The sequence below is a fragment of the Mus caroli genome, chromosome 4 (assembly GCF_900094665.2).
Source record: "Mus caroli chromosome 4, CAROLI_EIJ_v1.1, whole genome shotgun sequence".
In the NCBI taxonomy this organism is placed as follows: domain Eukaryota; kingdom Metazoa; phylum Chordata; class Mammalia; order Rodentia; family Muridae; genus Mus; species Mus caroli.
This window is the reverse complement of record NC_034573.1, coordinates 108,801,400-108,824,784: the sequence shown is the minus strand read 5'-3', so window position 1 is coordinate 108,824,784 and position 23,385 is coordinate 108,801,400. Positions and strand designations below refer to the sequence as shown.

The 23,385-nt window shown below is 53.1% G+C and overlaps 2 protein-coding genes across 2 annotated transcripts in view; one reads left to right on the top strand and one right to left on the bottom strand.

Moving 5' to 3' along the window:
• The window catches only part of Szt2 (SZT2 subunit of KICSTOR complex), a 45,462-nt gene extending 26,147 nt beyond the window's left edge, over nucleotides 1-19,315 (top strand). The window contains exons 40-72 of the mRNA XM_021159279.2: nucleotides 112-313; nucleotides 1,351-1,450; nucleotides 2,713-2,842; nucleotides 4,419-4,571; nucleotides 4,651-4,753; nucleotides 4,847-4,952; nucleotides 5,044-5,155; nucleotides 6,101-6,219; nucleotides 6,325-6,489; nucleotides 6,695-6,779; nucleotides 6,931-7,095; nucleotides 7,199-7,366; nucleotides 7,699-7,832; nucleotides 8,453-8,619; nucleotides 8,736-8,833; nucleotides 8,916-9,048; nucleotides 9,237-9,367; nucleotides 9,486-9,586; nucleotides 9,659-9,835; nucleotides 10,009-10,276; nucleotides 10,352-10,431; nucleotides 10,514-10,639; nucleotides 10,742-10,941; nucleotides 12,811-12,901; nucleotides 13,099-13,179; nucleotides 13,356-13,430; nucleotides 15,733-15,946; nucleotides 16,271-16,424; nucleotides 16,581-16,703; nucleotides 16,807-17,212; nucleotides 17,334-17,450; nucleotides 18,372-18,440; nucleotides 18,585-19,315. Coding sequence (XP_021014938.1) covers nucleotides 112-313; nucleotides 1,351-1,450; nucleotides 2,713-2,842; nucleotides 4,419-4,571; nucleotides 4,651-4,753; nucleotides 4,847-4,952; nucleotides 5,044-5,155; nucleotides 6,101-6,219; nucleotides 6,325-6,489; nucleotides 6,695-6,779; nucleotides 6,931-7,095; nucleotides 7,199-7,366; nucleotides 7,699-7,832; nucleotides 8,453-8,619; nucleotides 8,736-8,833; nucleotides 8,916-9,048; nucleotides 9,237-9,367; nucleotides 9,486-9,586; nucleotides 9,659-9,835; nucleotides 10,009-10,276; nucleotides 10,352-10,431; nucleotides 10,514-10,639; nucleotides 10,742-10,941; nucleotides 12,811-12,901; nucleotides 13,099-13,179; nucleotides 13,356-13,430; nucleotides 15,733-15,946; nucleotides 16,271-16,424; nucleotides 16,581-16,703; nucleotides 16,807-17,212; nucleotides 17,334-17,450; nucleotides 18,372-18,440; nucleotides 18,585-18,728 — 4,697 coding nt within the window. The 3' untranslated portion in view covers nucleotides 18,729-19,315. The remainder of the gene's footprint in view (nucleotides 1-111; nucleotides 314-1,350; nucleotides 1,451-2,712; nucleotides 2,843-4,418; nucleotides 4,572-4,650; nucleotides 4,754-4,846; nucleotides 4,953-5,043; nucleotides 5,156-6,100; nucleotides 6,220-6,324; nucleotides 6,490-6,694; nucleotides 6,780-6,930; nucleotides 7,096-7,198; nucleotides 7,367-7,698; nucleotides 7,833-8,452; nucleotides 8,620-8,735; nucleotides 8,834-8,915; nucleotides 9,049-9,236; nucleotides 9,368-9,485; nucleotides 9,587-9,658; nucleotides 9,836-10,008; nucleotides 10,277-10,351; nucleotides 10,432-10,513; nucleotides 10,640-10,741; nucleotides 10,942-12,810; nucleotides 12,902-13,098; nucleotides 13,180-13,355; nucleotides 13,431-15,732; nucleotides 15,947-16,270; nucleotides 16,425-16,580; nucleotides 16,704-16,806; nucleotides 17,213-17,333; nucleotides 17,451-18,371; nucleotides 18,441-18,584) is intronic.
• On the bottom strand, nucleotides 19,314-22,036 carry Hyi (hydroxypyruvate isomerase (putative)). Its single transcript, XM_021159278.2, has 8 exons — nucleotides 21,783-22,036; nucleotides 21,594-21,705; nucleotides 20,328-20,442; nucleotides 20,106-20,184; nucleotides 19,969-20,018; nucleotides 19,799-19,868; nucleotides 19,561-19,695; nucleotides 19,314-19,474 (listed from the first exon to the last, which is right to left on the bottom strand). The coding sequence occupies exons 1-8, from the start codon at nucleotides 21,979-21,981 to the stop codon at nucleotides 19,401-19,403; spliced, it is 834 nt and encodes a 277-aa protein (XP_021014937.1). The 5' UTR covers nucleotides 21,982-22,036; the 3' UTR covers nucleotides 19,314-19,400.
• Nucleotides 22,037-23,385: the final 1,349 nt, after the last annotated feature.

The following is a 23,385-nucleotide window of genomic DNA, read 5'->3' as shown; positions in this document are numbered from 1 at the left end:
GGGGGTCAGAGGGGACCTACTTAAGGGAGTCTGTCAAGCTTGACACCCTTGTGATTCAGATGACTTGGGCTCAGCTAAGAGTGAGGTTGAATGTCAGCACATTTGACACAGGTTATGACGGTGGCAGCAGTGGCTCAGACAGTGAGGGTCCCGGTGAGACTCTTGGAGAGAAAGCCCTCTTCACTCTGCGGACTCCACCTGGACCAGCACCTCCACAGCCTTCACTCCCTGTCCTTCCTGGGCCCTCCCTGCCTGACTTCTGGCTCATCGTCAGGATTCTGCAGGATCGTGTGGAAGTGTATGCACATGCCCGGTAGGTAGAAGCCAGTCCTGTACCCCCACGCTGGCAGCTTCGTGTGCATAGTTACACAGCACCTCTCTCCAGGGTGACTGCAAATACCTACAGCCTGGCATGGTGACTTGTGCCTTTAACTCTGCACCGGGAAGACGGGTAGGAGGAGATCAGCTTGGTCTCCATTGTATGTTCAGGGCACCAGGGCTATAGTGAAACCCTGTCAGAGAGAGAGAGACAGACAGACAGACAGACAGACTCGCTCTTCTCTAGGAAAAGCACAGCACCCTTGGTTTTGGTTGGTTGGTTGTTGGTTGGTTGGTTTTATAACACAGAGCTGGCCCGGAACTCAGTATGTAGACCAGTCTGGCTTTAAACTCATAGAGATCTGCCTGCCTTTGCCTTATGAATGCTGGGAGTAAAGGAGTGTGCCTTCATGCCCAGCTCTCTGGACTTTCTGAGCGGGGATGAAAAGCTAATGGGGATTAGGACTTCTATCTGAGCCTTAAGAGCATCAGGTTTATAGCAACTTGAAGGCCTTACGTTCATAAAAGCTTTAGAAAAGTAAGAGTAGTAAACAGTGGCTGCTGTTTAACAAGTGCACAGAGCATGTAGGTGCCTGTCTAGCATGTGCAGGGATCAGCTTGTCTAGTTGACCTGGTATTACCTGTCACATCATATCAGCTCCACATAGTATCTCCCTAATAGTGTGAGTGAGTGAAGAAACACTGCCCACAGTCACAGTAAGTGACAGAGAGTGACACAGCTGGGCATCTGCTTAAATACTCTGTTTTTAGAGGTGATACAAGGGAAGGACACCATCTTGACTATGGAGAAGCATGCTAGTGATAGGAGCTGGCAAGGCAAGCACAGCCTAAGCTTCCCAGCCCGCTGGGAATCTCTGCTTCTCTTTCCCATAAGCTCACTTCCTCGGGACATTTGTAGCTCCTTTATATAGTTTCCTTTGGCCCCCAGCTCCGTGGCCTTCCCTCCAATGTAGGACACCTAAAACTGCCTCCCTCTGCAGTTCTCTCATGTTCTCTGTCCTTTCCGCCTAGGAGCCTGAGTCGTGAGGATGGTGGCCCAGGCGCTGAGTGTCGCCACCTGCAGCAACTCCTAGTGAGGCGTGTTGGGGAAATCTGCAGAGAGGTCAACCAGGTAAGTCAGCCTGGGATGGGGACGGAGCACTGAGGCTGAGAGGAGGGGGAAGGAGAGTCTAGGAACCAAATTTTGAGAGTTTGCGTGGTCTGTCCCAGACTTAACAGTGACAGAGACCTTTTCTATGACACCCCAGTTCTGGAAGCTGTTATTCCCACAGCTCCTTACAAACCGAAGGGCTCTCATTCCCTGCCAGTGACGGTTGAGGAGCTTCCCGTCCTTACACTGGGAAGCCAGTGCAGGCAGACACAGGGCCCCTGGCTGTGGTGCTTGTGGAGGAGAGGCCAGACAGGCATTGAACAACTAAAGTGCCAGCCGTGAGGAATTCTCCAGTGGAAAGGAGGCTGCTGGGAGAGCACGTGGCGGGGCTCTGATCCCAACTGTCTGGGAACACGTCTTGGTTAAAGCAGTGTCAAGTAGAGAACCGAAGGCTAGTGAGCAGATTCTGATGAGGAGCAGAGACTTGCTGGGTTGGCTCTGAGCTCTGTTAAGTAGGATGTTGTTCCCTCGTGACCAGCACCATGCTTGCTGGTGTCCTTCAAGATTGGTGGTGGGTTTTTGTTTGGTTTGGTTTTGTATTTTCCCTTTTACAAATTCAGAATTTCTTTTTTTTTTTTAAAGGATTTATTTATTTATTATATCTAAGTACACTGTAGCAATCCTCAGATGCACCAGAAGAGGGCATCAGATTTCATTACGGATGGTTGTGAGCCACCATGTGGTTGCTGGGATTTAATCTCAGGATCTTCAGAAGAGCAGTCAGTGCTCTTAACCGCTGAGCCAACTCTCCAGCCCAAATTCAGAATTTCTGACTCCTCAAGCTACCGGTCCCTGTCTGGCCCATCATTCTCCGAGCCAGCGTCCCCTGTCCAGTCCAAACACCGTTTCACCTTCTTCCCAGGACAGACTGAACAGTGTCTGAAGCCATGCACTCTGGGTCCCCTTGACAAGAAATCTGTTCCTTAGCTTTCACTTGACAGTGCCTAGGAGTAACCTTTTCACACTACCAGGGTAGACTCTTCTCCCGATCGTAGCAGGCCAGGCTGATGCAGTATCAAAGCAGACTGTCTTTCCTGCCTCCCAGTCCTCGATACATCCATGTACTTTCATTTCTGATACACTGTACTTTAAGTAGCCCAGGTTGGGCTCCTGATGTTTTATTTGACTTCAGACCTCAGTGATGGTGGGCATTCTCTGTGGCCTGACCATCACCCACTTACTAGAAAGTATTTCAGTTTTCTGACACTTTCTCCTTTTCCTAGCGACTGCTCCTTCAAGACCTTCACGACAGTCATGTGTGTAACTCCCTTCTGGTGGCCGAGAGCGAAGAAGATCTGTGGCGCAGCGAGACGCCTTTCCATTCCCGTCAGCGGGCAGTCCTGCCCAGTGATGGTACGGTCATAGCCAGGAGGCAGCCTCGCTGTTTGTCCTCTGTCCACTCCTTGTGTGAGAAGCAAGACTGGAAAGATAAGGAGCCCTGCACTTGGCTGCTGCTAGGTCACCGCTGACTTTAAGAGAGCGGTTTTAGCAGAGGGAAGGAACAGAAGCCAGATGACAAGGCAGAGTGAGGATAGAGTTGGAGCGGGCAGAACTGCTCTTTCAGCTAGGTCAGCAGAGAAAATGGATAGTGACTGAAGGCAGATAGAGGCGAGGAAAGCCGCCTACATAAAGGACAGTACTGAGCGTGCCTCTGTTCAGTAAGGGGAAAGCCTGTAAAGACGGAAAGGATGAAGAATACTGCAGAAAAGAGATGGTTAGCTCTAGGCTGTGACCTGGCTTCATAACGGCTGGCCTTTGCCTGGCTTTGCCTTGATACCTAAAACATTGACCTTAACCCAGCAGTGGAGTAGACTGGAGAAGAGTGTGAGAGAGTGGGAAGTTGCCAGCCTGTTCCACAGGGAAGAGTCAGAGGGGAAGAGCCTGAGACACTGTAGCAAGGTTGCTCTTCTGAACATCCCTCCAGACAGGCAGACACAGGGCCCCTTTGGGATTCCTATAGTTTCTGGTCATGAGAAGAAAACATACTAATCTAATAGGGGAAGTAATTGAAGTCTCAACCTTTGGACTCCCTTCTTTTGCACCCAGTGACTGAGTCTTGTGCTGTGGTGGTCAAAAAAAAAAAAGGATAAAACCAGAGATTCCCTATTTTTAATAGTCTCAAACATTTTTACCATTGTTAGAGGAGTATTTCTCTCAGCACACTGTATAAAAGGAGAAATCCCATAGTTATCAGCCTGCTGTAGTTTTGAAGGCAGTTTCTGCACATTGAGAATGAACAAGATAACCGAGCACTGCCACCTCAGGACTCACAGCGTCCTGGCACATGCAGTGGTCAGAGCCTGGGCACAGCTCTTCCCAGTTTTAGTCTCCATAGTCTCTGAAGCCTGTAGGAGCTGCGCTTGGAGCCAGAGTGTAGATAGTGTCTCTTAGGCCGCCTGTATGCAGTGTTTCTGAGAAGTCACACTGCTCCCTCACCCTTCAGAAGGTTCCTCATTGACCAGGAAGCATGACAAGGATCAGATGAGGCACTGGACTGTGTCCGTGGCCTTAATTACTACTATACCAGCCTTTGGGGCATCTTTTCTTCAGAGCACAGGAGGCTGCGCCCACTCTGCAGCTAATGAGCACAGACACCCATAGCCTGTTTCTTTTAATGAGCTACTGCTACGGCTTTGGTGAAGACAGTATTTTACAGGGCGACTGGCATATGCTGTGATAAGACAGAGCCCCTAGGTACTGGCTTTAGGATTGCCTTTCTTGACACCTCTCCTTAACTCCTTCAGAGTGTCCTTAAGATAGTCCCAAAAGCCTCTGTACCACAACCTGGCTCCTCAGATTAAACCTGAGCCTAGTACATTGGCCTTTAGGAGATAGATAGTCACGGATGAGGAGGCAGGAGTAGGAAGTCTGGGTTAAGGAGGCAGAGGCCTGGGATATCCTGGGGGTTACCCATGCTGCCCCTCTGCAGATTACGCTGCTGATGAGAGCTGTGCTCCTCGAGGATACCTAGCAGCCACCATGCAGTTTGTCCCAGGACATTTCTCCTGTGACGTTGTATGGGGAACTGTGATCCGAGTCCATTCACGTCTCAAGATGGGACCCAGCATGGGGGTCTCTCGGGGTATGTGATTGGCATGCCAGGACAGATGGGAGCGGGAGATGTCGGGAAAGAGATTTTCTTACTCATGTAACTTCTGCAGCTATCCAGGCCCTGCGCTCTGTGCTCAATGCCTTCTCTGTAGTGAACCGGAAGAATATGTTTGTTTATCAAGAGCGAGCAACGAAGGCCGTGTACTACCTTCGGTATGTGGACCCTGCAAAGATGTGGTAAAGCTTGAGTCAGGGATGGATGGCATGGGAGGAGACGTATCCAGTGACCTTGCCTTTCTTTTCTAGGCTGCTGGAGACTTCTTGCAGTGACCGACCGTGGGAAGGGGATACCCAGCCCCCATCCCTAGCTCTATCCCGAAGTCAAGAACCCATCTCCTCTGAGGATTCCGTGGCACGTCTCACCATTCCACCACATGTTGCTCTCACGCACCCCTCGGGATTTTGTTCTTGGAGCTAGACCCTGACCACTGTTGTCCCCGTAGGCTCCTCGTTCTCCACTGGACATGGCTTCCAGCCGCAATTCAGATGCTGTGCGCCCTGTGGGCCAAGTGGACAGACATATCCAGCTGCTGGTCCATGGCGTAGGACAGGCAGGTAAGGCTTCTGAGATCTGCTTCTCTTGTAGCCATCTAGTCTGCCCTGGCTTCCTCCTCCAGTGCTGGCTGTGTTCTGGGCTTGAGCAGGAGCTGGGTGAGACAAGATAGCCTGATTGAGGTACAGTGTGGGGAGAGGAGCCAGACAGTCAGAGCACAGCTGCTTGGTCCTGACCTGAGACCAGAGGTGTACTGGGTGAAGTGTATAGGATCAGTGAGGAGGCGACCCTGAGGTACCCTGGGGGATCCAGGTAGTGTGTACCAGAGCTCAGACTAAAGCTATTACATATTGTCGGAGTTTCGTTCTGTCACTGTGAGAAAACACTAACCAAAAGCAACTTAGGAAAGTTTATTTCAGCTTGCAGGTTATATCATCAGTGGAAGTCAGGACAGGAGCGCAACAGTGACTTAAGGCAGCAAGCATGGAGGGACACTGGTGCTGGTGCACGTTCGGGCTCCTGCTTAGCTAACATTCTTATAGAGCCTGCCATCACCTTCCCACTGTGCTGCCCACAGTGTTCCGGGTCTTCCTGAATCAACTACTAATCAAGCCAAACCTCCTACAGATATTCTCACAAGCCCGGCTGACCTGGGCAGTGCTCAACTGACTTCCTTCTCAGATGACTCTCGGCTGTGTCAAGTAGTCGGTTAAAGCCGAGTAGGGCACATAGCTTCCCTTTTAGTAGTTGTAACACAACTCTGAGATTGGAGATGTTAAAATCACCATTTTTATATAAGGGCTTTGAGGATTTTAGGTAAAATTCATGTGTCAAAATCACGTTGAGTAGCCTGACGAAGCGAAAGCTTTGTGCGGGTTCCCTTTTATCTGGAATGCATAGCTATGTTCAGTCCTGTAGTTGTGATCGATCAGGGGCTTCAGGCCTGGACTGAAGATGGCTGAATCCTCTAACAGTCTCCCCCACCTTTCTAACACGGCTCTCTCAAGGTCCTGAAATCACAGATGAGTTAGTGCGGGTTCTGCGCCGGCGGCTGGACGAGGCCACCCTGGACATCATCACAGTCATGCTGGTTCGGAATTGCAAGCTGACCCCGGCCGACGTAGAGGTCAGCTGCCTGTCTGACACCAGCATCCTTTTCAGACTCAGCCACAGGTGCTGGGGACATCTAGGATAGAATCCGTGGCTTCAGCTCTGTCTCTTTTAACTGCAGTTCATCCAACCTCCCGGGAGTCTCCCCTCAGAGGTGCTGCATCTGGTCTTGCCTCCGTCCTGCAGACCCTGGCTTCCTGCCCTGGCCTGGTACCTCCGCCAGAACTTACTCACCTTCCTGCACTCCCCCAAGTACACAGACAGCAATAGCCGGAACCACTTCCAAGTGAGACTGCTGTCACCTGCCCACACTCATGTGTCCCCTTCCCCTCCACACCCAGGCTGGGACTTTCCTCAGGATCCTTGCATCTGTGGCTGTGCCCGTGAGCCTGTGTACACCCCTGCCCGTGTCTTCTGAGCCCCATGAACACCTGTCCCCTCCTCCCTGCTGTCGCCCTGTGTCTTGGTGCTCACAGCTGTTCTCTCTCCAGCATCCACTCCCAGCACAGGGTGGCCTCCCCGACTTGGACATCTACTTGTATAATAAACCTGGTGGACAGGGCACTGGTGGCAAAGGTAAATTGCAGGGCTTAGGCCTGTGGCACTATAGCAGGTGCAAGCAAGGCGTCTTTTTACCTCCAGGCTAGAGAGCCTTGTTGCTGAGGAGGCCCAGGAGAGGGCTGTGTGCAAGTGCTAAGGCTGAGTCTTCCAATGGCTTTCCTCACAGGGGTTGCCTGCATCACTCTAGCCTTTGTGGAAGAAGGAGGAACCCCCATCTCACTGGCATCATGGCCCCCCTCTTCTCCGGGGCCCCCAGACCCACTACGAGAAGAAGAATTTGAGCAGCTGACTCAGGTCACTCGCTGCCCAAACACATTGGACAGTTGTTCAGGTAAGACAGCCTGTGGGGCTGGAGTGTTCCCTCAGTGCTGTGAAGGCACAGGCGGCAGTTAGGGTGGACCGCAACCACAGGTGACCTCCACTTTCCCCTCCAGCTCAGGATGGGTCCCCACAGCTTCGACTGGACGTGTGGGAAAAGGGGAACATTAGCATAGTACAACTGGAGGAGAAGCTCCGGGCTGCTGCTCGCCAGGCCCTGGCCGACGCCATCATGGAGCTGCGGCTGCTGCCAGCCTCACTGTGTGCAGAAGACATCCCTCCAGGTATGCCAATCAAGAACCTAGCTCCTGGGGCCAGTGAAAGTCAGCACTCAGGCAGGATCCTGTGCTGGGCAAGGGTGCACCCATGAGGTTCGTAGACAGAAGCAGGGTGCCCCATCAGAAATACTCATTCAGCTGCCCCTTCCCCTCCCCAGCACATACACCTGAGGAGGGGCTAGCCTTAGAACTCATCTCGCAAGCATGTGCAGCTGTGCACGGTCAAGTTTCATACACCCACTAGCAGAATAGGTGTTGAGACACTTGTGCGGGGTTTGGAGTGAGCCTTTCTATAGAGGGGATCCATGATGGGAGCCTGCAGTGTTTGGTGTCCACAGGAAGTCTTAAGAGCGGACCATTGGATACCAAGAGCCCTGCCTGCCGAGCCAACACCTTTCCCTGTACCCCTGTCTCCGGGGAGCCTGTGACTCCACCTAGCAAAGCTGGCCGCCGCAGCTTCTGGGATATGCTGGTAATGGAAGGGATGGTGAAGTGGCTTCCGTCTAACTGCTGCTCCAGCCCTCTCCCGCTACAGCCTTTTCATGTGTCTTTTCAGATAAAACCCACTCTGTCCTTTGGGTAGGAGTTTGCAAAACATAGCAAGCAGTGGTCCTCAACTTTCCTATAGAGCTGTGATCCTTCAGTGCAGTTCCTCATGTTGTGATGACCCCCAACCATACAATTATTTTCATTGCTACTTCATAACTGTAATTATGCTACTGTTATGAATCGTAATATAAATATCTCTTTTCCAATGGTCTTTAGGTGACCCATGTGAAGGGTCATTTGACACATCCCCTCTGAGGTAGAGACCACAGGTTGAGAACTGCTGATATAGAGATTCCAAGCTTCCCAAATACCTTTACTTCCATGTTTCTAAATGAGAGCCCTCTAAACAATAACACTTTACCCATGAGGAAGATGAGGATCAGGAAATTTAGTAACCTGCTCAGGACTAGTTAGCCTCCAGGACTGAGTTATCAGGACCTGGAGCGGGCGTCTAACTCCTTGAGGCTCATTTCTGCTCCCCAGAGCTTCCATCTCTCCTTCCTTTTCCTAATAACCTGTCCTCACTTCCTGCATTGTTGCTAGAGTAAAACAGAAGCTGGAGATTTGGGCTCCCCCAAAACAACTGATGATATTGTCCTGGATCGGCCAGAAGATACTCGGGGTCGGAGACGTCATAAAACCGAGAACGTTCGGACCCCAGGTGGATCTGAGCGGGCACCGGGCCCAGATTCTGGAGCCCAGAGACAAAGGTATATGTGTGGTGTGCTGTCCTGTTAGGGCATAGCCACATGTAAAGTCCCTGGTGGGTGCTTGCTAGCTGTATGTGTCTGTGAGTGTAGTATTCTAACTCCTCCTCTGTCTTTAGACGCCGGACAACACAGCTAGAGGAGGGTGAGGTGGGGACCCTGCACCCCGTGTTTGCTCGTGTCATTCAGCGCTGGATGGGATTCATGGTTCAGATTGGTGAGAGCCTCGTCCCTCACCTCTTCCTCAGTCCTTGACCTGCTTTTCATGCTGTGGCCTTGAAGTGAGTTCTGTCTTCCAGGTTGTGCCTCAGTGTCCAGGAGCTCCACCCACATGGTATCCCGGTTCCTCCTTCCATCCATCCTGTCAGAGTTCACCACTCTGGTCATCTCAATGGCTGGAGACACCAGTGTCCGTGTCTTTGAGCAGCATTTGTGAGTTTGCAATTTGGAGGACTGAAAGACTCTGGCCTTCCCAGAGTCCTAAAAGCTGGCAACTACAGGAAGCTAAGTCAGTGGGGCCTGGGCTAGGAGAGGTGGGCACAAGGCTCAGGAGGGGCAGGAAGGACCAGAAAACAGGGCCAGGAATTGTTGCCTTTCTATGCACGCCTTCCTCCCAACAGAGGTTCTGAGCCAGATGTCTTCAGCCCTTGTTCCCCAGGGCAGCTGGGCCCGGCCCCCCGCCCAGCAGCTCAGCGGCACCTTCTTCTTCTGGGAAGGAACTTCGCACAGTGGAGGAGACCAACCCAGCAGGGTGAGGAGATAGATGGTTGGCTCCAGTGACTGCTGGGTAGTTGTCGCAGACCCTGCAGAGAGAAGGTGGGATCGGGTTCTGCCTACAGCCCCTCAGTGTCCCCCTCCCTTCCCTGTAGCTGCCAAAGCTGTGCAGCGCTTTGAGTCAGGAGGAGACGGAAGCCCAGGGAGAAGCGCTCCCCGGCAAAGGCTTTTGCTGCTAGAGGTTACAGATAAGAAGGTAAGTGTGGGGTCAAGGGCTGGGACGGGGAGGAGTTCTGTGACCTCCCTGACCCTGACCTCTGATCTCTAGCTACAGCTGCTGACTTATAACTGGGCTCCAGACCTGGGTGCAGCATTGGGCCGAGCTCTGATCCGCCTTGTCCAGTGGCAGAATGCGCGAGCCCACCTCATCTCCTGCCTGCTCAGCCAGAAGCTCGGTCTCTTCCACCACTGTGGCCAGTTGGACTTTCCCATGCGCGATGGGAAGGTACCTATTATTGCCCAGCTCCTACTCATAGCTCTGGCCACTGAGTGGCCAGCTAAAGAAACAAGGAAAGGGAGACAGGCTCAGAACAGAAGTAGTTGGAGAGGAAGCCCCGATGTGGCGAAGGGCTCAAGGTCAAAGGGCTTGTGCCTGGTGTGATCCTCCATCCCTTTCAGGAGCCAAACCCATTCCTGCTGCCGACCATGGAAGTGGAGACCCTCATCCGGAATGCAAGCCCTCCACTGAGTCGCGAACAGGGCCGGCTGAGTGGCTCCTCTCGTGGGGGAGGTCCCCTTTCCTTGGACACATTTCCCTTTGATGAAGCTCTGAGGGACATCACAGCTGCTCGCCCCAGCTCCACAGGTGGTCCTGCGCCCAGACCTCCAGATCCTGTGACCTACCACGGGCAGCAGTTCTTAGAAATTAAGATGACAGAGCGAAAAGGTGAGGAATGTGGGCCAGGCAGCAGGGAGGGAAAATTCTGCGAAGACCAGAGTGTGACATGCCTCCCATCCCCAGAGCTGGAGCGTCAGATGAAGATGGAGAACCTGTTTGTAACCTGGCAGCAGCGTTCTGCACCAGCGAGCATGCCCATCAGTGTGAGTAGTCCCCTCTGCATCCTGCACAAAGCTCTCTGGCCTGTCTGGGCCACTGTGCCAGAGCTTCCTGCCCTGTGTCCAGGCTGGGGAGCTGGAGACCCTGAAGCAGTCATCCCGCTTGGTGCATTACTGCGCGACAGCTCTACTCTTTGACCCAGCCGCCTGGCTGCATGGACCCCCAGAGACTTGTGCATCCTCTGAAGGGCAGGTGAGGCTCAAGCGTTCTCCAAGGCCTGTCCCCAACGGTAGCCTGCACTCCATCCCTCCAGGGTTCTCATTAGATAATGAGCCTTAATTTCCACTTCTGCAGCGACGACCACGCCCTGAGTCAGGGTCTGGAAGCCGAGAGGTTCCCACAAGCTGTGAATCCTTGGATGTGCCTCCTCCAGGAGCCCGAGAGGAGCCATGGCTGAAGGAGCTGAGCTTGGCCTTCCTGCAGCAATACGTGCAGTATCTGCAGAGCATTGGCTTTGTGCTGGTGCCACTCCGGCCCCCCTCGCCTGCCCGCAGGTGAGCCTGCTCCTCCTTCCCTGCACGCTTCTCCACCTCCAGTGAGGCCCCACAGCCTTCCCTTCTTATGGCTCCTTCAGCTGCCGAGGCATTGTGCATGTTCATCACTGGCACACATATATAAAGCTCTTAGACACTTTTCATGTAGCCCTCCTGCATGTCCTACAAACCTTACGTGGTTTGTAGAACTTGCAAGCACACACACAGACAGTATATTCTTAGCAAGCTGTGCCCACCCACACCTCATTTGTTTACATGCCTGCATAAATCCATACATGCAGATCTCACATATGCTCCTAAACTTTTCAGTTTGGGTCTTGTCAATTCCTGTCTTGGTCTTTGTGCTGACCTCTTCACCTCGGTCTGTTTTCACCAAGGGCCTCTGCAGTCATCCTACCTGTCCTTCTGACCATGGTCTGTTCTAGTCATACTCAGCTCTCTGGCTATTACTGACAACCTGAGTCCTGCAAGAAGCCAGTTCTCTGTCTCCACATTGCCATCAACCCTAAGCCTGGCAATTCAGTAACAGCCTTTCTTGTCTTAGGCTTGATTCAGAGCCTGTGTTCTTTGTTTAATTGCATTCATTCTCATTCTCTGTGTGTGTGTGTGTGTGTACACAAAGACTAGCATGACCTCTTTTTACTGTGTAGACCTTGATAATTCATTCAGGGGTGCTTAGTCTGACTTAATGAGCTTGCATGCTGACAGAAATACTGACCACACACATTGAGCTGGTATTTCCAGTTCAGAAAGTGGAGTTTGAGCAGATGCAGGAAGTGTGAGAAAACGAACGGTACTTACGTACAGCCGCTGGTGTGATCCATCTTGCCTTCAGATGGCCATTGAGGAAAAGTGACACTACTTCTTAAATATTATGTTTTCCAGAACATAATTTAAAGTCAAGCATTCTATCCTCACCAGTTTTAGTGATCTCTGAATCAAATGGCACTTCCCTGAGGGTTAAATGGAACATTTCTTCTATCTGACAGCCACTTCCATGACCTGGAGTGGTGCCCACTGCTGTGGTAGATAGGACTGGAGTGCAGGTGTTGTGATTGGTGTACTGAGTTTACTGATCCCGTCAGACATTGTTAACGTCAGGAACCTAAAGGACCCCACACACTGGCTCGAGGCTGGTGAGCCCCTGAATGTGCCCCCCTTTCCTGGCACTCTAGTTACCTCCCACCAGCCTGAGCCTGGCATTGCAGCTCTTTCATGCAGCTCATGGGACCCGCCAGCCCTTCCAGGCCTTTGAAAGTCCTTCTCTACTTTTCATTCTCTTTGGTTCTGAGTTAAGAACTAGAAGGGGCTGAGAGACAGCCCAGCGGTTAAGAGTAGCTGCTGCCTTCCACAGGGCCTAGTCTCACCCACCTCTAACTCCAGCTCTTGGGACCTAACACCCCCTTGACCTCCACACTTGTATTCAGACATGTCACATACACACACTCACATAGACACACATACAAACACAGAAGTAAAAAAAAAAATTAGAGATAAAGAACAGAGGGGCTGTCGTCCCCCAATTAAAACAAGACTGCTTTTCTGTCCAGAGAACTATCCTCACAGGGCGTCCAGCATCTCCTAGTAAAATTTCAGGCATGTCCCCTCTCCCTCTGCTCTGCAGACCTCTCTTCCACGTACCAGTGAATAATGCCTGGCCTGTTGCCACCCCTACACCCACCCCTGAACACAGCTGACTTACCAGACCTGGACTACAGCCCCAGCCATGTTTCCTGGGGAACCCTGAGCAAACCCACCCTCAGGCCTGACTCTTGCCTGTCAAGCAGTGTCATGTGAAATGGCCTGGGCCAGAGCCCTTCAGCCCTCGCCAGCCTCACTCAGCCTCTTGTCTCTCTTCCTTCTCTACAGTACCAGCCGGCTACGGGCTATGGCTATTCTTGGAACAGAGGGTCGAGGCTCCTTCTCCTGCCCCAAAGCCAAGGCTGAGGGGAGCCCAAAGGTAACTCCTTCTCACATGATGGTGACGTCAGCAGTGACCTATCTGAGTTAGGTTCTCTCCATACCCAAAGCCATTGACCCTGACATACACTGACCTGCTGCTCCTAGACTGTCATTATAAGCCAGTCCTAAAGGACCCTTGCCGTGTTGGTTCCAGGCTGGTGAGCCCCAGCCCGTGTCTCCTTTTCCTTTCTTCAGAGCACCAGTACTCCGGTCACCACCTACCACCTGCAGCGGGCACTGCCTGGGGGCATCATCCTCATGGAGCTGACCTTCCAGGTGAGATGGGGAAGCTCAGGGGGTGGGGGGGGGGGGGGGCAGGCAAAGGGGGGGAAGCAACGCAAAAGAAGGGTTCATAAAAGGGGGGGGGGGGGGGGGGGGGGGGGGGGGGGGGGGGGGGAGCTCTTCCTGCTTGCCTCTCACACCGTCCTCACCTCGGCTCACCTTCTCCTCAGGGCTGTTACTTCTGTGTCAAACAGTTTGCTCTGGAATGTTCCCGAATCCCAATGGGACAAGCCGTCAACTCGCAGGTATGTGGTGGGGACAGGGTAATATGGAGTGGACAGCTCAGACACAGCCACTGCCTCCCCGTTGTGTGGTGGGCACTAGGGTTTCATGACCCTTGTAGTGGGCACTAGAGCCTGGTGATGGGTTGGGTGCTGACCGGACTGTTGTTTTGTCTCATCCTGGGAGCTCCAAAGCTACACTCAATTGTAGCGTTAAGGTAAGCCAGTACAGAGATGGGCTCCACCCTGTGCCAGCACCATATACCATTACATATAGCGCAGTGCCCTTACAATGTGTCACATCAGTGCCATGCAAGACCTGGTCTGATGCAAACAGGGCAGTTGGCATTGTCTGTGTAGTCACCAGCACTGGCTCTTACTCATTATTATGTCCTTGTCAGTCTGCCTCAAGGCAGGCCCTTGATACCCTGAAGGGCCAAGCATTCAACATTGTGTGGTTAGTTAAGGAGCAAGTAAGGCCAGCAGCCTGAAGCTCTGCCTCGCTCACTTTGGCTTCTCAAGTTGCCAGCAGTGTCACAATAGGGCCTAAAACCTGGTAAGCTTACTCACACCTCTGAAAGATAGAGGATCTAGTGGGACCCAGTGCCATCAAAACCGCCTCCTCTCCATTGTGGGGAACTCCCATACCAGGATGATTCAAATCTAGCCCCAGATGGTTGCCTTTGTTTTGAACATCGAGCATACATACATACATACATGGTCACAGTTTGCCACAGGATAATACAACCCTAAAGAGCATCGTGGCTTCGTGTGCAGGACCTACCTGGACCAAAAGGGAGCTGTGGGTAGTGGGCCGTCCTCACTCACACTGTAGTGTGAGATTGGAGTGCTTCGTCCCAGCTTCCTTTGACTTCCTGTTACCTGATTTCCAGGGTCTGCCTAGGCTTGCTCTGCCCCTCCTTCTCTAAGTTTCTAGTCCACTTCTTTTCCTCCTGTCTCCATCTCCCAGCTGCTGGGACTTACATGCTGCTCAAGTGTCTAAACTGCTGTAAGATGTCATCGTTCATTAAATGGCCATCGTATGTACTGAGAGGAGAAAGCAGGTTTTTTTCTAGGCAGATGGTGAGTCTGAAGGTGACATAAATGTTGCCCTGCAACACAAAGCCCATCAGTGGAAGACTTGGGTGAAATCCAGTTTCCTGAGATACGATCTCACCCCTGTCTGGTCTCATCGCACTGCCCCTGACTGAGATCTGTGCACTCTCTCTAAGGTGGATGAGGAAGCTGACGCCACAGAGAGACACTGGTTTACCAAGGCCTTGTAGCTAGTCTGTCTCCTTGTGATGTTGGTTTTCGTTTCTACCAACTCCTGAGGCTCCCACGGTGCCCAGGTGGAGCCTGCCATTTGCGTACCACACACACTGTTGTCAACACTGTTGGTGGAGGACCATCGAGAGACGGGCATGGTCTTCATCTCTGCCTCTCCCCCTTTCTCTGTTCCTTCTACTGTCCTCAGTCATCAGCCAGACAGTCACGTAGACTCAACAGAGGCTCAGCCTGACCTGGCCCTGCTGTTCTATAGGAAGCTTTACAGTGAACAGTGGGAGTTAGGCTCCATGTCAGGCAGATCAGCATCAAAGGCAGAGGGCACACAGGTATGAAGTGCGGGGCCAGAGTCTTGTCCTTGGGAAAAGCAGGTGATGAAAGCCAGATTTCCTTGACTCCCACCTGATTTTCTGATTCTGTATTCTCTAGTGAGCTTTGTAATTCCTCATTCACCCCTGTCCTGTCTGTCATCCCTGGACTGTCTGTCACCCCTGTCTGTCATCCCCTGTCCTGTCCCTCACCCTGGACTATCCCTCATCCCCTGGACTGTCCGTCACCCCTGTCTGTCATCCCTGGACTGTCCATCATCCCTGGACTGTCCCTCATCCCCTGGACTGTCCGTCACCCCTGTCTGTCATTCCTGGACTGTCCATCACCCCTGGACTGTCCATCTTCCTGTATCCAACTACTATACTGTAAGCTTCTTGAAGGCAAGGCAGTGTGTCTGTTCCCCTGTACTTATAATGACCACTGGTAAATACATGGTAGACCATCTATGTCAGACTCAAATGCAATAGTAACAAGGGTTATCTCCCCTAATGGCCCTGGTTCCAAATAAACAGGAAAGTCCAGCACCGTATTACAGAGTGTAAGAGGAAGGTTCCCCATAGAAGCTGTGCTTGCTGGCTGAGGGAGTTCTGCTGGGCCCACAACAACAGGAAGCAGTACCAAGCTTCCTCTCTGCCCAGGAAGAAAGAAGTATTAACTGGGCAGCCTGTGTTCCCACAGCCTAACCCTGCCTCCTGCCGTTCCTCCCCAGCTCTCCCTGCTGTTCACAGAGGAATGTGACAAGGTCCGTGATCTGATGCATGTGCACTCCTTCAGCTATGACTTCCACCTGCGCCTCGTGCACCAGCACGTGCTTGGTGCCCACCTGGCACTGCGGCACGGCTACCACCTCACCACCTTCCTGCAGCACTTCCTGGCCCACCACCCTGATGGACCCCACTTTGGTCGTAATCACATTTACCAAGGTCAGTGCCCAAGGGCAAGCCAGTAAGGCTATAGTAGAACAGCCAAACGGCCAGGACTGACCGGGAATCGCTCGTTTCCCTGTACCATGTCCATGCTTTCAGTCTTCAACTGTCCTAGGTTCCTCACGGTTGGTCATAGCAGAATTAGGGCTCTGTGTCCCACGTCATCCTGCCCTCTATTTATCCCATCTCACAACATTCCATGGGGACTTGGGGGGGGGGTCCCCAGGAAAGCAAAATCTCAGTATTCCTATCCCCTGCCCCACCAGCTCAGGTTGTGTCTCCCAGGCTCAGTGTCTGTCTTTCCTGTAACTTGCCTCATAGGGACGCTGGAGCTTCCCACCCCACTCATTGCTGCCCACCAGCTGTACAACTATGTGGCTGACCATGCCAGTTCTTACCACATGAAACCACTGCGAATGGCCCGGCCCGGTGGCCCGGAACATAATGAATATGCCCTGGTGTCAGCATGGCACAGGTAAGACTAGGAGGCAGCGCCCAGCTCCTCCTGGTAGGGCTGAGGGCGGGGAGCTGCACTTAGAGTAGGGAGATAATGTGTTTTATGGAGCACAGGGGTTGGGACTGGTTTCAGTTGAGCCTCAGAGGCGGCATATCTCCCACCCTGACTACATAGCTCTGGCTCCTATCTGGACTCAGAAGGGCTTCGGCATCAGGACGACTTTGATGTGTCTCTGCTTGTCTGTCACTCTGCTGCACCCTTCGAGGAGCAAGGAGAGGCTGAGCGACATGTGCTGAGGTCAGAACTTTTACCTTGTATGTACCCACTCCTCAGATTCTCTATTCCTACCCTTGAGTCTATGGCTGTGACACTCTCCCACTCTCCTCCTTCTACTCTCCAGGCTTCAGTTCTTCGTGGTGCTCACCAGCCAACGAGAACTTTTCCCAAGACTCACTGCTGACATGCGCAGATTCCGGAAACCCTCCAGGCTTCCCCTTGAGCCAGAGGCTCCTGGGAGCTTGGTTGGTAGCCCTGGGGAAGCCTCAGGGATGATGCTGGCCCAAGGGCCAGCTCCTCTGTTCCCACCACTGGCTGCAGAAGTGGGTATGGCCCGGGCACGGCTGGCTCAGCTGGTTAGGTTGGCTGGTGGGCACTGCCGGCGGGATACCCTCTGGAAGCGCCTGTTCTTGCTGGAGCCACCAGGGCCTGACCGGCTTAGGCTTGGAGGGCGCCTGGCCCTGGCAGAGCTGGAGGAGCTCTTAGAGGCAGTCCACGCCAAGTCCATTGCGGACATTGACCCTCAGCTGGTAAGAGACCTGCCTCCTCAGGGTGAGCATTGCTTCCAGCAGTGCCTTAGTGGCCGGGTTGGAGGGAAGGCATCTGGGGTGACTCTGGAGTGGTGGGCTCAGGGCTGTGACCCCTCCCCAGGACTGTTTCCTCTCCATGACGGTCTCCTGGTACCAGAGCCTCATCAAGGTTCTCCTGAGCCGATTCCCCCAGAGCTGCCGCCATTTTCAGAGCCCAGACTTGGGAACCCAGTACCTGGTGAGTCCCATTGGCCCCACTCTGAAAGGAACACCAGCAGACATCCTCACCTGACATAACAGAGCCGCTGAGGGAGTGCAGCCTTAACAAACAAGCTCTGCTTTACAGTGGTGCCTTGCTGGAGTTAGACCACACCGACTGCCATTGAAACCTTTGGGCACTGGGTAGGGAGCCTGGGTACATGCTTGCTGGGACGTGGCACTCAGACCACTGTAACACACATGCTCATCCTCCACCACTGACTTGGCAATATCCCCAGGAGGCCTGAGCACCCTGGTGTGAAGGCACAACTGAAGGCCAGGGAGAGAGATGGCTCCAGCAGTGGGTGATGAGTGTGTATGAGAATCTAGAGGCCAAAGAGTGGGTACAGCTGTGCTTAGGGAGAGGATTCAAGAAGACTGAGTGAGAGAGTAGGCATGGTGAGCCTGGCACAAGATGTATCTGTGGCATGCCCCAGTCATCCAGAGAAGCCAGGCTGCAGTTGGGGCAGGCACCAGCGATGGAGCACTGAAGCTAGAGTGGCGGGGGATGAGTGCTTGGGACAGGTTGAGTCTGTGGCCCATGAGGTTTGTGGACATCTGGGATGGAGAGAGCTATAGACCACGGCCACATTACTAGATGATACAGAAGCCCTGAGGAGAAATAACCCAGAGCTGAGTGCTAGCTGGCAGCTGGCATCAGGAGGCAGTGGGAGACCTAGAACTGCCCGTCACTGACTGGCTTTACTATCATGGTCTAGAAGGTTCTGACAGACAGGTTGAGGGAGGCCCAGTGTGGCAATACCATCCTGAGTGAGCCAGGCTTGCAGATAGGATCAGGCACAGTGACAGGAGGCGGCCTCACCCTCTTGCCTCCATAAGGATCCTTCCAGGACTCACGCCCACTTAGGCGAGGCGAGCCTCACCCCCTCTGTTGTTGCAGGTTGTGCTGAATCAGAAGTTCACTGACTGCTTTGTCTTGGTGTTTCTGGACTCACACTTGGGAAAGACGGTGAGAACAGAGGGCACGGGGTTTCCTGGAGGCTGTACCCCAAGTCCTCCACCTCAGCCTTGTAAGGCTGGGCTGCCAGCCTCTGCACCCAGCCTCTGTCCTTTCCACGGCCTTTCACCGCTTCACTTGTCATGTTCCCCACAGTCTCTGACGGTGGTTTTCCGAGAGCCCTTCCCGGTGCAGCCCCAGGACAGTGAGAGCCCTCCTGCCCAGCTGGTCTCTACCTACCACCACTTGGAGTCTGTCATCAACACAGCCTGTTTCACCCTCTGGACCCGCCTTCTCTGAGAAGTGGACCAGTGACTCTGTTGATTGAATCATGGATCTATAAGCTTGCCCACTTGAGGCAGGACAGACTGACACTTAGGAACCCCAGGGTAAACTCAGGCACAGAGTGACACTAAAGGACTGTGAGTATGTCTGGGAGAAGTGCTGCTACAGCCTGGCAACAGGAACATAGCTGCTGAACAGCCTGGACTTGCCTCAGGCCCCTGGGCCTGTGCAGAAGAGGATGCCTCCTTCCTACACACCTGGTGGAATGCCAGGGAATGTCACATAATCTGACAAGCTCTCACCTCTAAGAGCTCTGCCACTTGGCCATCACTGTTGGACATTACCATTGAGATAGACTTGGTTCCGATCTTGACTCGGCCTGTCAAGCACCTGTGACCAGTCTTACCTCCTCCCGTCCCCACTGGACCTTTGGTTCCTCATCTGTGGATAAGGAGGGCTCAGAAGTCTCCTGTGTCCACAGCAACCCTGGAGGATTTGAGCTTGAGCTGTGTGTCCCTTCTCAGTGGGAGGGAATTAACCTGGAGACATTGAAGCATTAGACACTATGTGTCCCCCACCCCTGTAATATACACATATGAGAACGCTCAGTGTGATTTTAATTCAGAGGAGGGGACTCCGGACACTAGCACACTGCCCCAGGGCAGCATGCAGGTGCTGTGCAGAACCTTACTGGCCAGTCTGTGGGTGGCCCCGCCTGTCCCAGTATGAACGTAGCCAACTCAGACCCTCCACTGTGTCTCCTGCAGTAAAAGAGAGACAATGCCATCTTAACCCATAGGGAAAGAACCACCCCTGTCCAACATCTGCCCCTCCAGTGTCCCCTCACCTCGAGGCCGATACTCGCAACCCACAAATCCTTGGTAGCCCTCATCTTCTAGCAGCTGGAACAGGTAAGCAAAGTCCAGCTCTCCAGAGCTGCCTGGCTCCCCGCGGTCTGGGACCTGGGCTACTTGCACATGCCCTGGGGACAGAAGGGGAGAGGCATGGGACAGCACAGGGTGGAAAAGATGGCAGACTAAGGAAGAACATCAGACCAGGATGGAGCACAAGAGGGAAGCCCTCACCAACAGTGGGCAGAAACTCCCTGATGTTTCCTGTGAGATTCCCATCCATGATCTGCCAGTGGAATATGTCCTGGGGAGGAGAGTGTCAATTAGGACCCTCCAGTGTCCTCCCCAATCCTTCCCAGCCTGGGAAACATGGCCTCCTGCAGAGGCACCCATCTCCCACTCACCATCTGCAACTGCAGATTGGGTCTCCCAACCTTCTGCAAGATGGTTGCCGCTAGGGGGAAAGCCGGGGAGACAGCCATGAGACTTAGGAACGTGTGGACCAAAGAGGACTAGAAGGTGGCATAGGACTAGATCCTACCTTGCCGGGGCGTGTCCAGGAAATACCGGGGATCTGTGATGCGGGTGTTGATGGGCTCCAGCAGTCCCACGAGGTTCTCCTAGAACCACAGTGGACACTGTCAAGGGCTCCTCCCCACATCTGTCCCAGTCTGTCACTGGGCAGTGACTGCATCTGTTCCTCTTTGTCCCCACTGTGTACCTCCTGTCTCCCCAACACATTAGGTATGCTTCCATCTCTTACCTGAGCCAGAACGCCAGCTGCATGCTTCAGGTTCTCCACAAAAACCGTCTCCATCTCCCCCTTGACTGCAGCCCGGTCAGCCCCTTGGGGTACTCGGCCAGCCATCAGGTGGATCCTGTGGAGAGGGTGATAGAAGAGGGCTCCTGCCTCCCTGTGCATCTCTTTTTAGATGCCCTTTAACTATCCCAGCCTCACCCAGACTCCCAGGCCTTCTGGCCAGTGATGTTTAGGTATCCCAGCAGCCTTCTGCACTTCTGTGTCAGGCCAAGGCAAGTGGCCCAGGCCTTCTTCCCATCTACCCATCACTTACTCCTGTACTCTTAACCCCTCCCTTCCCATGTTCCTTCTCAGCCCATAAGCATGCTTGAGGCTTTTTTTTTTTTAATGTATTTGTGTATGAGTGTTTTACCTGCATGTCTGTATGTGTACCATGTGTGCCAGGTGCCCTTGGGGTCAGAAGGCATTGGATGTCCTGTTACTGAATATATAGATGGTTGAGTTGCCATGACGGTACTGGCAACCCAATCCAGGTCTTCTTCAAGAGCTATAAATGCTCTTAACTGCTGAGCCATCTCTCTAGCCTCCCAGCCCCGAGGCTCACCTTTTTAAATGATTTTGATCCTTGCCCTTCCTTAACCCTACTTCCTCTCCCTACACTGAGCAGCAATGAGCCTGCCTCTTGCTAGGGTTGCTTCCTGGTGTTGATGGGCTCCAGCAGTCCCCTGAGGTTCTCCTGGAACCATGCTGGAGGTTCCCAAGGGCTCCTCCCTCCCCACATCTGTCCACTTCTTGTCTCTGTTCCTAACCGCCAGCAGGTATTCAAGCCCTTGGAACTCAGTATTTACCACCTCCAGCCTCATTAACTCAGCTGGACACAACAACCCTCCTCTTGCCAGGGCCACAGCCTCCTTGCTAGAATAGCGTACCTCTCCCTATAAAGTGGATGTGTGGGCCTGCCAGATTCCTGCATCACTATCTACAAACAGCTTTCTCCTAGTAGGGGTTAGGTGCCCGCCCTACCACGCCTCCACCCCTGCCCCTGCTTTCTGGACCTTATTAGCTCCCTCACCAGACCACCCCCCCACCCCTGCTCTCAGCACGGGTTCCCGATATGAGAAGGGCATGACAGCAGCATGGCATTCGGAATGACACTAACAGATGAAATACAAAAAGCAGTCTGTAAAGGCCCTGGCCCACAAGTGGTGTCTCTGCTCACAGCTTTCCCCCGACCGGGACCTATAGGCAAGGGTGGGCAGGGCGGGGTACCTGGGGCAGCCCAGAGCCTTGGCGTACAGCACAGCCTGCTCCAGCCCCTCTCGGAAGGCCGCCTGTCTCCCGGGGACGGCCCCCAGCCCCATCTCCCCCTTCTCATGGTCTCCTGTGGAGAGAACCAGCGTCGTCAGCGTGGGCCTGGCTCCCCGCAGCCCTTGCGGCTCTCCCGCCCCGAGCGCACACCCCGCGGCGTGTTGATGAGCACCAGCCGCAGTCCCGCAGTCTGCGCCGCGCTCGCCAGCGCCTCGGGGGACTCGGTGTACGGCCAGGCCACCTCGGCCGCTTCGAAGCCCGCACGGCCCGCGGCGTGCAGCCGCTCGGAGAGCCCGGGAAGCTCTGGGAACAGCCAGGAGACGTTGGCCGAAAAGCGGAGCGGAGCCATGCGAGCGGAAGGCGGCGGCGAGGGAGCGGCCTGGGTCAGGAAGCAAGGCCAGCGGCGAGGGGCGGAGCCAGGCCGCCCCATCCCTGTTCAAATAAAGGGAGGTGGGCCTGCGATCTAAGCCTGGTGGAGAGGTGATAGCTGTTCTTTAAGTAACACCCGAAAGCTGGGTACAAACAGCTTTATTTGAATTCAAGTCTCGCACATATTCTGGCCCAGAACTACGGCCGATATCCTCCTGCCCCAACCTCCCTATGTGGGATTACTACCTCCGCCACACTTAGATCTTTATGCCAGTGGCTCTCACACTGCCCGCCCATTGATTTTCCCTTACGGACTAAACACTAAGCGCGCATTTTTTTTTTTCCTCAGAAAATTCGTATCGTGTCGTATAAAGTTTTATGGCCTATCTTTTTTCAAATGACGACCTATTAGCATTCCCCCGTGTTCTTCAATACTCTTCAAAGTCATGCCAATCGCTGCTTATTGTTGAACTCCACACTTAGACAACCCATAATTATCATCTCGCTGTGGCTGGTGTGTATGCTGTGAGACCACGTTAAAACACTCTGGGTCCCCACCTCTGCACCTTTTTCTTAGATTCCCTTTTTAATGATGTCCATCACAGTGCTTGCCAGTTCTGGATATTTGTCATAAAAGAAACTGCTGTACCAGGTTAACTGGGCTAAGCAGCTGGGGGCGTGGCGGTCTACGCCTCCAGTGATGGGGTCATAGGAGGATACCCAAGGGCAGCCAACCAGGCCAATCAAAATTGGCTTAGTTTTGTCAGGCGACTAGGTCTGTGGAAACTATAAAAGATAGATAGATAGACCGAACAAAGGTAGATCTCAGAAGAGTATAACGGAGTCTTTATAAGTAAAGGGCCCGGTTGACCCGGGCAGCTGCTCTATAGCTGGTTATTTATCTCACCTGTAAAGCATCTTGTGTTTCTTGAAACAAATTTGAACAAATCTTTCATTTACAAAAACACAGATTTCAAATATACATAAAATGTATTCCAAAAAAAAAGGAAACAGGCTTAAATTCTTTCCTTTTTATGTCTGTGGGTGTCTTGCCTGCCTGTATGTCTGTGCACCACACTTGTGCAGTGCCAATGGGGCCAGAAGAGGGCATCGGATCTCCTGGATATAGCTGCCCTGTAGGTGCTGTGAACTGAGACTTGGGTCCTGTAGAAGAGCAGGCAGTTCCAGTGGGGCTGTCTCCTGCACTCTTTAAATTCCTAATAGCAATGATATAGTGCTTTCTGAAAGGTATATTTATAAGGATTGTGTACACCTCTGATCCCGAATACTGAGGAGACTGAGACAGGGTCACTGTGAGTTTAAGGCCAGCCTAAGGAATGTAGGAAGACCTTGTCTGAGAAAAAGAAAGGAAGCTGGGTGGTGG